This window comes from Pongo pygmaeus, chromosome 18 (genome assembly GCF_028885625.2).
Source record: "Pongo pygmaeus isolate AG05252 chromosome 18, NHGRI_mPonPyg2-v2.0_pri, whole genome shotgun sequence".
Lineage (NCBI taxonomy): Eukaryota > Metazoa > Chordata > Mammalia > Primates > Hominidae > Pongo > Pongo pygmaeus.
In genome coordinates, this window is record NC_072391.2 from 20,812,664 (window position 1) to 20,825,443 (window position 12,780).

At 38.3% G+C, this 12,780-nt stretch overlaps 1 protein-coding gene and 1 non-coding gene across 6 annotated transcripts in view; both read right to left on the reverse strand.

The window, feature by feature from the left end:
* The window catches only part of SMG1 (SMG1 nonsense mediated mRNA decay associated PI3K related kinase), a 114,801-nt gene that overhangs the window by 52,413 nt on the left and 49,608 nt on the right, over positions 1-12,780 (reverse strand). For all 5 annotated transcript variants that reach the window (XM_054452962.2, XM_054452961.2, XM_054452964.2 and 2 more), the window contains 13 exons: positions 12,422-12,691; positions 8,805-8,935; positions 8,494-8,655; positions 7,682-7,800; positions 7,124-7,211; positions 6,933-7,034; positions 6,174-6,314; positions 5,423-5,622; positions 4,843-5,039; positions 4,510-4,674; positions 3,257-3,411; positions 629-771; positions 277-478 (listed from right to left, as the gene is read on the reverse strand). In XM_054452962.2, coding sequence (XP_054308937.1) covers positions 277-478; positions 629-771; positions 3,257-3,411; positions 4,510-4,674; positions 4,843-5,039; positions 5,423-5,622; positions 6,174-6,314; positions 6,933-7,034; positions 7,124-7,211; positions 7,682-7,800; positions 8,494-8,655; positions 8,805-8,935; positions 12,422-12,691 — 2,075 coding nt within the window. The remainder of the gene's footprint in view (positions 1-276; positions 479-628; positions 772-3,256; positions 3,412-4,509; positions 4,675-4,842; positions 5,040-5,422; positions 5,623-6,173; positions 6,315-6,932; positions 7,035-7,123; positions 7,212-7,681; positions 7,801-8,493; positions 8,656-8,804; positions 8,936-12,421; positions 12,692-12,780) is intronic.
* LOC129016426 (small nucleolar RNA U13) lies at positions 6,489-6,592 on the reverse strand. Its single transcript, XR_008494821.1, has one exon. It is a non-coding gene; the product is annotated as a small nucleolar RNA U13 (small nucleolar RNA).

Below are 12,780 nucleotides of genomic sequence, written 5' to 3' on the forward strand. Positions count from 1 at the left end.
TCACTCTGGCATAATCTTCAAACTGTATTAAGGTTTTAGAATGATAGGTTCTGAAAATTAATACCAAATGACTATCTCAGCAGTGTTTTCCCATTATACAAATACCTTCCCTCACCTCTGACGTCAGTTTCCTGTTGTCATTTTCATAATGGCAGTAAGTTAGAAATATAACCATTTTGTATTACTACATATGACCAATTTTAATATTTTTTTGCCATAGGAAAAACATCATAGTTATTGGAAATTTGTTTTATAACTGGAAAAAGAAAGTCTTACTTTATATAGTTGAAGTCAGCTTTCAGGTTGAGGGAAGTGCTACTGGTACTCTTTTTCAAGTCATGGATAGCGTTCTGCCATTCCTGCACAGCAGCCCAATCGGCAATTGAGATGTAGCACTCACATGCTTTATTTCCTAAATAATTTATAACCTCAGGGGAAGAATCAGTCGGTTTGGACAGCACAGTTTTTCTGGATTCACCTGAAAGTATTTTATAAAATAAGAACAGAAAGATTCAGATCAATTAGAAATATTTCAAAGAGCACAGAAACCTAAAAACATAAAATAAGATCATCAGTACAAAATATATTACTATAACTTTTGCTTTATTTAAAAATACTGAACGCTCACCATTCAGAGAATGTTTCGGGCTGGCACTGTTACGCCCAGCATTGGCTAAGGTAAGCACCGATTTGTCAAAGCTGGAGATGCAGCAATCAACACCTGTCATGGCACACAGGTGTTCCTGGTACTCCACAGAGGCCTTTTCAAACCTGAAAAGCAAATTGAAGCAGTCTTATTTATTTATTTATCTACTTACTTACTTTTTTGTTATTGTTTTGTTTTTTTGAGATGAAGTTTTGCTCTTCTTGCCCAGGTTGGAGTGCAATGGCACTGTCTCAGCTCAATGCAACCTCTGCCTCCTGGGTACAAGCGATTCTCCTGCCTCAGCCTCCTGAGTAGCTGGGATTACAGGCGCTCGCCACCATGCCCGGCTAATTTTCTTGTATTTGTAGTAGAGATGGGGTTTCACCATGTTGGCCAGGCTGGTCTTGAATTCCTGACCTCAGGTGATCCGCCTGCCTCGGCCTCCCAAAGTGCTGGGATTACAGGCATGAGCCACCGCGCCTAGCCTTTACTTACTTACTTACTTATTTTTTAAGACAGAGTCTTACTGTCACCCAGGCTGGAGGGCAGTGGCATGATCATGGCTCGCTGCAGCCTTGCCCTCCCAGGCTCATGCAATCCTCCAACCTCAGCCTCCCAAGTAGCTGGGACTATAGGCGCCCACCACCACACCTGGCTAAAACAAGGTTTTGCTATGTTGGCCAGGGTGGTCTCAAACTCCTGGGCTCAAGCAATCCGCTCACCTCAGTCTCCCCAAGTACTAGGATTTCAGGCGTGAGCCACCGCGCCCAGCCCCAAAGGAGTCTTAACACACATATCTCATTTTCCCCCTCCCACAAAAAATGGTGCAAGAATAAACTGAGCTAAAACAGTGAGTTGACTATGGTCGGGGGAGGTTTGATGTCTTCCTCACAACTATGAAACTAAATTTAAAAGTGGTTAAATGTTTTTAAAAAAATGTAAGACAGTATAAAATAACTAGTGGAAAATATTGATAAGTAACTGATGTCAGTGTGTGGAAAGGCTTTGTAGAAGGATGAAATGCAAGAAAAGATGCACAAGTAACAGATCTAGATGCATAATGCTGAAATACAACATTAAACATTAAAAACAAATTATAAATCAAGAAATTGGATAGCATCAACAATCTTAGTATTTAATAAAATTTCACAGATTAACACAGGAAAAATTGAGAGGCCATGAAGACATGATCCATGTTTTAAAAAATCACAAAAGGTCATTATATGGGGCAACTTCTACTATTAGTCATTAATAAATATAGAAATGTAAAGTACAATAACTATTTTCGCTGATGGTGGTGGCAGCATTCTTGTTTCTCAGTGACTCTCAGTAACCACAAAGATGAAGGGAAGGGGGTACTCTGTTATTAAGGGTATAAACTGCAGCCATCTTTTCTGTAGAGTAACTTAGCAATAGAATATATCATAAGACTTATGGTTTGGCAGCCTTTCTTCTAGTAAATCAGTTTATGAGAATGGATTCCAAGAAAGTAATCAGAAATATAAGCAAAGATATTAAGTGCTATGGTACATTTAGTAAAAAAAAATCAGAAACAACCTTAATGCCCAACAGTAAGAAATATTAAATTATGGTACACTCATAAATACAAATCTTTATTAAAAATAACACTATAGAATATTTAACATGTCAATTTTTTTTTTTTTTTTGAGACAGAGTTTTGCTCTTGTTGCCCAGGCTGGAGGGCAGTGGCACAACCTGGGCTCACAGCAACCTCCGCCTCCTGGGTTCAACCGATTCTCCTGCCTCAGCCTCCCAAGTAGCTGGTATTACAGGCATGTGCCACCACACCCCGCTAATATTTTTTGTATTTTTAGTAGAGACAGGGTTTCATCATGTTAGGCTAGTCTCAAACTCCTGACCTCAGGTGATCCACTTGCCTCGGCCTCCCAAAGTGCTGGGAATACAGATGTAAGCCACCGAACCTAGCCTAACATGGCAAAATTTTTTTTTAAATATTGAGTGGGAAAAACAGATCATAAAACCATGTGCCTATGTACGCTGCTGTTTTGGTGAAGAGTGGAGAAAACGACATGAAAGAAAAAAGAATTACAAAGCATATGGATATGGAAACATGGAACTACAAAAGGACACACACCAGAAGTTACTACAAAGATATGGAAGTATGAGTAGTTCTTTTATTTTCCTAAATTCGCAAGATTTCATTAAACTAACATAAATGGACACAGAATATTATGGTACAAGCTCCTCTACCTGGAGGAAGCAATGAGTCTGAATGTAGAGTTCACAGGACTAATGAGCAAATACTCTTGACAATAAAAGGTAATTTGTATCAGACTCTGAGGGGGAAGGAGCTCAACTAGGGATCAATTTCAAAAGCATTTATAAAACAACTGACAGGTCTTGTTTTACAGTGTGATTTGTCACTAATTCTTAAGTAAGAAAGGCACTCAACTATTGCTGCTAACTAAAGAACAAACTGAAGATGCCTCCTGGTGAAGTGATTTATAGCAAGCTTCAATGCTGAAAGCAAACAAAGCTGTTTTAAGATTTGGCTACAATGTCAGTGAGTAATACAAAGAATTTAAACATAAAGTAATTCTATCACCCATTTCCTTCCCTCCAACCTACCTCCCTTCAGCCTGTTGAGCCACTGAGTTAATCCACAGAAGATTTTTTCCAACAATAGATGACGACCAGACAGCAATTCCCTGTATAGCTTCAGGACAATGAAGTTCACATAGTGCTTCTACCACCATCATAATGGTTACTTCCAATTCATTCCCCTGAAAACGCATTCAGAAAAATTAGTCACCCAATACCATTAAAACATAAATCCCTATAAAATTTACAAGTGATCACAGTCTGTGCCTGCTTAAAGCCAAATGTATTTAACAATTATTTTCACAATTTTCACATTATTTAGCTCAGAATTCTTTAAAATGTTACATATAAAATAGCCACAAAGGGTGACTAACAGAACCTTAGCAGCACATGGATGTTTGTACCCCCACCCCAAAGTTACCCAAACATTTAACCTGTGACCTCTGTAGGAATAACACGTGGAGTAAAAAGAAAGCAAAAATTAAATATAAATAAACAGAAATTAAAGAATTATTAACTTCATGTGTTTGAATACTGCTTGACATTACCTGAATTGCTAAACATTTTGTTATTTTTGGATTCCAGTTATTTATTGTGAGCCCACTTTCAAGCCAGGAATTACTCAAGCATTTGTCATACGTTATAAAAACAATTTCTCCTGGCCAGGTGCAGTGGCTCATGCCTGTAATCCCAGCACTTTGGAAGGCTGAGGTGGGCAGATCACTTGTGGTCAGGAGTTCGAGACCAGCCTGGCCAACATGGTGAAACCCTGTCTCTACTAAAAATACAAAACTTAGCTGGGTATGGTGGCGGGGGCCTGTAATCCCAGGGACTGAGGCAAGAAGAGGCTTGAACCCGAGAGGCGGAGGTTACAGTGAGCCGAGATCGCACAACTGCACTCCAGCCTGGGCGACAAAATGAAACTGCGTCTCAAAAAATAAATAAATAAATAAAAAATTTCTCCCATAAACAAATTTTCAGAATTACCTTTAGAGTTCTAAACTTTGCACGTAAGAAATAGAGTTTTAACGTGTTCTAACATGAATATTGTTTTAACATGAACAAAAACATGAACATTATTTTAACTTCTAACACTGTTTTAACACGAATAAAATAGGTAACTCTGGCAGTTGTTGCTTTTACAAAATACAGGATCAAAACCTTTGAAAATGAATCCAAGCTTTAACTTATTTTATCCATAGATTAAATCATACCAAAGGAATTAAACCATGTTTTTCTTATTAACAGACTTAAAATGAATTTCAAACACACCACTTTACCTGAGATAGGCTGGTTGTTTTCATCTCTGTAAGCAAGTCAAAGCCATGTCTCACTGTCACTGCAGGCTGGCCTGCCAACAATCCTACCCTCATGATGGAGAGTCGAATCCGCGTTAGCCAGTCCTGACAAGTTTGGCGATTGGTATAGAAAAAAGTTCTAATGACCTTTACGATAAGAGAAAGAAAAGCTCAGGACTGGTTCAATTTGTAGGTAAGGATGCCTCACCTATATATAAACCAAATACACAAGTCTATTGTGACTTCAGCTCTGCACATACTGCCAGCTGTGACCATTAAACTGCTATAAAACAACACTATCTCACGGAAACCAACCTTGGGAGGTGAAGTTAATGCATTAGCACATCCCTCGTATGCATTATACATTAATTTCTCCAGATTTTCCAGATACTGCAGAAGAAGAACAAGTCTAAGTTGGTTGTTACCATGGCCTTCATCATTGTCTGCAGTTGTCCACTGACTAACATCCTGATCAGGGTTTAATGTGTGAGCTGCGAGACTTCGAATGATACCTGAAATCAAAGACAACATTCTGAATTTTTAAAAATCTTAAAGTTCTTAGAATAAGTGTGAATTTTTTATGACAAATTCACATTTATCAAGTATCCTCTGTCTACCCATCATTTAAAAATAAAAAATCCCAACATGAAACATCTTTCATTTTAGGGGAAAAAATATATATTTTTTCCACACAACTCTCATAAGTTTTGGGAAAAAAACACATATTTCCAATGCAATTACTCAATGAAAGCTTATTCTAACAAACATACCTGAAAATTACTGACTTTTTTTCAAAAAAATCATATACTCTCAAATCTTTAACAAAGATTTAAAAATCCATTATTTCTTAATAAGGCTTTGAAAGTATTCACATCACAAAGCTTGAGTGAGTTACCTTCAATTGTCTGGAAGGTGTCTTGAGCTCTGCCCAGTGGGGTTCTCAGCTTAGAAAGAACAGTGAATTGTGCAGCTTCCCATATGGCCCACTGCCAAAGGACAGCATCTGTCTTCAGGAGATTGCGTGGAATTGTTGACTGGTCACGCTTATCCAGTCTCTGGCAACTATAGAACAGTCTTTCCAACCAATTGTCCTTCCTGGGAATAGTAGTTTCATATTTAAAAGACAATGACAACTTCATTTTAATAATGAAAAAAAAAATGCAAGGGGAATGGGAATAAGGAACTGTAATTTTCCCTACTCCAAAAAAGGCAAAACCTATGAAACTGAGAAGCATTATGTCCCCCCCTCTCATTTTGAGGTCTTTTATAGTTAACAGGATGAGGTACAGTGTGGAAGGATGATTAGGGTAAATGGCTCATGTCAGTCAGGAATGAAACTCATTCAATGCAACTAAGCATCTCTAGAATATCTCCACCCCCACCCTATTCCCCAAAGTGTTAATGACATCACATCAGTTAACTGTTAACCACATTTCATTACTCAATTTCAAAGCCCATTTTTGTTTCTACAGATGCTATCTTCAAAGCAATTTTCCTATTGATGAAAACTAAAATAACCCATATGAGAAGAATGTTACTTGATACTCTGCCACCCCCAAACATATTTTCTCTTCAAAACTGCATGTAAAGTCAAGGGAATCTTAAAATTATGTTTCCCACATAAAACAGTCAGAGAAATGCCTTACCCTGTTCTATGAGAGTTCCCATACAAAATAAAACTAATAACATCAGAGAAATCTTGGGGGTGGAATGTATTACTTGGTGCTTTACTCATGTGACTTCTTAATGCTAAAGAAATTTCTTGAATTTCTGTGTGATTGTTATTGCTGTAGACAGAAAATAAAGTTGTTGTTATGCAAAATGTTTTAGCTTAAAAGGTTAGCACATACTGTAAGTGGATTATTTACTTATTAACTCACTGGAGGCAAAAATATAGTAAAATTGAGACTTTAAAATGCATACAGAGATGTGATTACAACTATAGATCCTTTTTTTATTCACCTCAGATGGGTAATGTGCCGACATCATAAGAGGATTTGAGGGAGGCATATCAAACATGTGAACATAAAAACTCAATCACTATGCTTATGTATTACAAAAGGATCAAGTTTAGGCTCTTAAAGTTCCCAAATCAACTTGATCAAAAACAATAAAAGATTACTGTTTAGTTTTTCAAATATCTGAGCTACTAAGAAACATATTTTGGCACTATAAGAGTTATTCCATACTAATTATTGTGAGCCTATAAAGCTCATTAAAAATTTTTAATTTTCTTGCAGACCTGCAAAATTTGATTATTTGACATCACTTCAATCATTGACAAGCAGGGCCATAAAAGATGTGTCATTAATGCTCTAATAGGTGATTTGTCTTCTCCTAAAGTAGACAACCACTAGAGGCTGTAAATATAACAGAATGTCTTTGCTCCAAAACAACTGTTATACCTTAGGACAACATCTAAAGGAATTGATTTCAACAGTTTTCCAAATGCTTGTCGAATACGAGTTCCACTGTGCACTAGTTGAACACGGCAAACATCAACACATCTATGAAGGAATGAAATAGACAAAGCAGGTGTGTTAACATTTCCAGGTTATTAGGGTTAATGTCAAAAGACATGATCTTAATTTCATACCTCTGTAAAAGATCATCTGGCAAGGAAGAGGACAGAGCATGTAGACTACTGCATGCCTGCAGACAGATATTCACATCTTCGACGAGAGCTATTAAACATTAAAAGACAGTTACTTTCAGCTGGCCAAAAGAAATTATATCCCAGTTTGTCATAATTATCTGAATCCATTCATTCATTCAACAAAGAGTGAGTGCCTGCTATAGACTAGGCACTGTTCTTGTCCAGAATCCTCATTGACTGTCACATTTGGAAAAATGATACATTCAACAAAACCCATGTAATATAACTGACGGGTCATCACACAAAACTTTTTCTGAGAGAAAATGTAAAAGTATATGCAAACTATAAACATTCACGTAAGCTTAAAAATGTGACAACCACTTCAAAACATTTTTCTAATACTAAGAATGAAAAAAAATCAAGACTGTGTATCTGTCATTAAAATGAGGATTACACATCTTCAGGTCAGGAAAAGAGCTTGATTGATGACCATCTCCCATTACCAAAGACCCTTTTAAGGATTGATAAACAAAACAGAAAAAGAAAACAGAGTCTTACTGTTGGCTAAAAGGCCTTTGCAAAATTTATGGAAAGATGCAAGAGAGAATAAAGGTGCATATGTTTCGGACTTCTTCATTAAAACAGCTACTTCCAAAGCCCAAGTCATTAACAGTTTCCTGAAATACAAAATATACAATTGACTGTACATTAAAAAAAACAAAAACAAAAAAAACGTTAAAAGCCTAGTCTTCTTACATTGGTTTTCTCTTGGTTTTTCAAACATCTCAAACAATAAAAAATAAAAAATGAAACTATAGAAATTACTGCCAAAATTGTTGTTTGCCTTTTAAGAAAACCTCCCAACGCAGCATGATAATAGGAAAGAGGCCGGGTGTGGTGGCTTACCTGAGGTCAGGAGTTCAAGACCAGCCTGGCCAACAACATGGTGAAACACCATCTCTACTAAAAATACAAAAATTAGCTGGGTGTGGTGGCGAGCACCTGTAATCACGGCTACTTGGGAGGCTGAGGCAGGAGAATTGCTTGAACCTGGGAGGCAGAGGTTGCAGTGAGCAAAACTCCGTCTCAAAAAAAAAAAAGCAAAGAATATTAAAAATCTATATATTCTTCTATGAAACACTGGGGGTGGGGATTGAGGTTTTTCATGTATTTCTTTTCAGAAAGAATAAGAAAACCTAGATTAAATAATAAAACCAAATTATAAGGTGTTTGACAATAAAGAAGCTGCTCTACCTCACCTCTATAATCCACATTTTTTTAAATTTTTTGTAATCCACATTTCTTATTCTCAAATTATAAAGGCAAATTAACAAAGTTAGGAATAGTTCATACTATATAATATCTGTTACCTCGTGTCCTGGTTAAGGTTATCTTTCTTAAGTAATATTCCCAGAAGATTTAATATAATTGAGAAATGTTTCTTTGTAGCCGTAGTTACAGTGCTAATCACAGCTCCATCAAACAAAGAAGGAGAGGAAGAACTGAGGCTACTAGAGATAAAGTGATCATGCCTGAAAGACAAAGCACAGATTATCTTTTCATCTTTAATCAAAGAAAGCAAGCAAGTCCAAAGTTAAATCAACATACATCTTTAAAATCTATCCATTAAAAAAATAAAATGTTTTGTGGGGTTCTTAAGAAAAATTTGTAAATACAGTACCTGGTACAATGAGAATACAATGTGTAGAGCACAGCATACTGAATGGCAGGGAAGTGAACAGCCAGGTCGCTGTGCACAATCATCAGATTCTTACTCAGAAGTGCAAAGACAGTTGGAGATAGCGCCCACATCTGATCATGTACAAAACAAAGTAAGTTTATGGTTTCTCCAAAATAAGCACAAGCATACAGAGTTTATCCTTCAAAACAGGTCCCTATTTGGACATTTTTAAATTAAAATTACAGATTGGAAGGGATCTAGTACACTACACCTGGGACAAACACTTTTTTGTGAAGTCAGTAAAGTCTTTGCATGCAATATAGCATCTCTATGCAATGCAGCAACTCCTCATCTATCGCTACAGTAATAAAACAGCCACAGGTCAGGTGTAGTGGCTCACACCTGTAATCCTAGCACTTTGGGAGGCTAAGGTGGGTAGATCACTTGAGCCCAGGAGTTTGAAACCAGCCTGGACAACACAGCGGGACCCCATCTCTACTAAAATTACAAAAATTAGCTGGGCATGGTGGCGCACGCTTGTAATCCCAGCTACTCGGGAGGCTGAGGCAGGAGAATCGCTTGAACCTGGGAGGCAGAGGTTGCAGTGACGCGAGATCATACCACTGCACTGCAGCCTAGATGACGAAGTTAAGACTCTCTCTCAAAACAAAACAAAACACCAGCCACATACAAAACACAGGAATATGAGTACCTGTGTTCCAAGAAAACTTTCTTTTTTGAGTCAGAGTCTCTCACTCTGTTGCCCAGGCTGGAGTGCAATGGTGCGATCTCGGCTCACTGCAACCTCCACCTCCAGGGTTCAAGCAATTCTCCCTGCCTCAGTCTCCCAAGTAGCTGGGATGACAGGTGCCCATCACCATGCCCTGCTAACTTTTGTATTTTTTTAGTAGAGATAGGGTTTCACCATGTTGGCCAGACTGGTCTTGAACTCCTGAGCTCAGCTGATCCGCCCGCCTCGGTCTCCCAAGGGATTACAAGCATGAACCACTGCACCCAGCCCAACGAGAACTTTCTTTACAAAAACAGGTGCCAGTGTTGTGATGGTTGTACACTTCTGTGAATATACTAAAAAATCAGTGAATTATACATTTAAAATAACAAACAAAAAACAGGTGCTGGGCTGTATTTGGCCCATGAACCATAGTTTGCTGATCTCTGGTCTAAACAAAGCCCTTTGTATGTGCCTTTTGGGGAAGTAGACTGTATTTCCTCAATTTTCCACATACTGCAAATGGCAAGGTGCCTTGGTTAAGGAAACAAAGGCACACCCTGCCACTCTACACCTTTTCCATCCATCTTTTTCCTTTACACTGCCAAGACACTCCATTCCACCTGACTGACCCATCCTCACCCACTTTCTCCTTATTTCTAGAGTACAGGACATAAACATCTTTGAATCTGTAAATAATGTGAATTCCTCAAAAATCAAGCTTTCGTGTTTGAAGAAGAGTTTATTGTGACTTCAAACATAAGCTGTAACTGGTAATAAGCGAAGCAGCTATGGAATTATACAAGGCAATCCAATCAAACAACACGGAGCACATGCAAGCGCAAACATCAAGTTTTACCTTTTTCCTCCTAAAAACTTATTCCCTAATTACGTCTATTACTTTCTTTCTTTGTTTCTTTTTTTTTTTTTTTTTTTTTTCCTTTTGAGACAGAGTCTGGTTCTGTCGCCCAGGCTGGACTGTGGTGGTGTGATCTCAGCTCACTGCAACCTCCACTTCCTGGGTTCAAGCAATTCTCCTACCTCAGCCTCCAAAGTAGCTAGGATTACAGGTGTGCACCATCACCCCTAGCTAATTTTTCTATTTTTAGTAGAGGCGAGGTTTCACCATGTTGGCCAGGTTGGTCTCAAACTCCTGACCACAAGTGATCAGCCCGACTTGGCCTCCCAGAGTGCTGCGTTTACAGGTGTGAGCAACCGTGCCCAGCCTACACCTATTACTTTCTATTAAAAATAATGTTTTTCAACTCTGTGTGATCCAATAGGAAGAAGAAATACACAAACCATAAACAATAAATATAAATCAAGAGCAGGACCACGTCAAATTACTTAAAAAAAAAAAACAGGCTGGGCTCGGTGGCTCATGCCTGTAATTCCAGCACTTTGGGAGGCTGAAGCGGGTGGATCACCTGAGGTCAGGAGTTTGAGACCAGCCTGGCCAATATGGTGAAACCAAGTCTCTACCAAAAATATAAAAATTAGCCCGTCTTAGTGGCAGGCGTCTGTAATCTCAGCTACTCAGGAAGCCGAGGCAGGAGAATTGCTGGAACCCGGGAGGCAGAGGTTGCAGTGAGCCGACATTGCACCACTGCACTCCAGCCCAGGCAACAACAGCATGACTCTGTCTCCAAAAAAAAAAAACAAAAAAAAACCCTTCCCACCCCCCCCCACCCCAAAAGAAAGACTACAGGTTGAGTATCCCTTATTCAAAATGCTTGGTACCAGAAGTGTTTCAGACTTCGTATATTTTTGGATTTGAGAATACTTGCATATATATAAAATGAGATATGTGGCGGATGGCACCCAAGTCTAAACACGAAATTCACTTATGTTTCATAGCCACCTTCTATTCATAGCCTGAAGGTCATTTTATGCAATATTTTAAATAATTTTGTGCATACAACAGTTTGGACTCATCACATGAGGTCAGGTGTGGGATTTTCCACTTGGGGCATCATACTGGTGCTCAAAAAGTTTCAAATTTTGGAGCATTTTAGATTTAGGATTTTCAGATTAGGGATGCTCACCAGTAAGTGTTACAAAAATATTCCAAAATCCGGCTGGGCATGGTGGTGCCCACCTGTAATCCCAGCATTTTGGGAGGCCAAGGCAGGTGCATCACCTGAGGTCAGGAGTTCACAACCAGCCTGGCTAACATGGTGAAAACCCATCTCTACTAAATACAAAAAAATTAGCCAAGTGTGGTGGCGTATGCCTGTAATCCAAGCTACTTGGGAGGCTGAAACAGGAGAATCGCTTGTACCCGGGAGGCGGAGGTTGCAGAGAGCCAAGATGGCGCCATTGCACTCCAGCCCAGGCAACAAGAGTGAAACTCCATCTCCAAAAAAAAAAAAAGTATTCCAAAATCCAAAATCGAAAACACTTCCAGTCCCAAGTATTTCAGATAAGGAATATTCAACCTGTATGAATGTTCCTACGGAAAAGAGACAGCCAAAATATAAGACCATGTATAAGAACTAACTTCAGTAGACAGAAAGAAAAAAGTACCAGAGGAAGAAGAAAGAGACCGCATTTTAAAACAACTATACAAATTTGAGCTGTAAGAAACACTGACATTTTCTATAAGCACGCTAGAGCAAATAGGAGAAATTCATAAGACATTTTCTAGAAAACAAAACTAATATAAAAAACTCATCAAGATTTGTCAAGGAAAAAGAAGAAGAAAAGTTAAATATAATGGCAAGAAAACATTCCTACCAATTTTATTTATCCAGGCATGTCTTAAATATGGCTGTTTGTTACACACAGTGATTCTGCAGACATGTTGACATGACAGTGAAATACATAAATATGTAATGAGAAAAGGCTTAACTGTGGGTAAAAAAAGTCATTACAATTAAAGACTCACCCCTATTAGTGAGTTTTTGGCATTTCCAATTGTAGCCAGGGCACTGAGGTCAAATATAACTACAAATTTTGCATTGTCTACATTGAACACATGATTCTTAAAAGCCTCATGTTTTATTTCAGAACAGGCCTCAGGAAGTTGCAGACTGTGTAGGAGGTTGTTTAGGGCACAAGTCATTTCTCCCAATATTAACTTATAGGCAGTCTCCAAAACAGGAATATTCTTCAAGCTGAGCACTGCTTGATAAACAGCATGGGCTACAGCAACAACCTGAAAAACAAAAAATTCAAGGAAGCGATAAATGGAAGACAAATCTTCTAAAATTATATGGAAAATAAATCACTATCTGTATTAGTGCT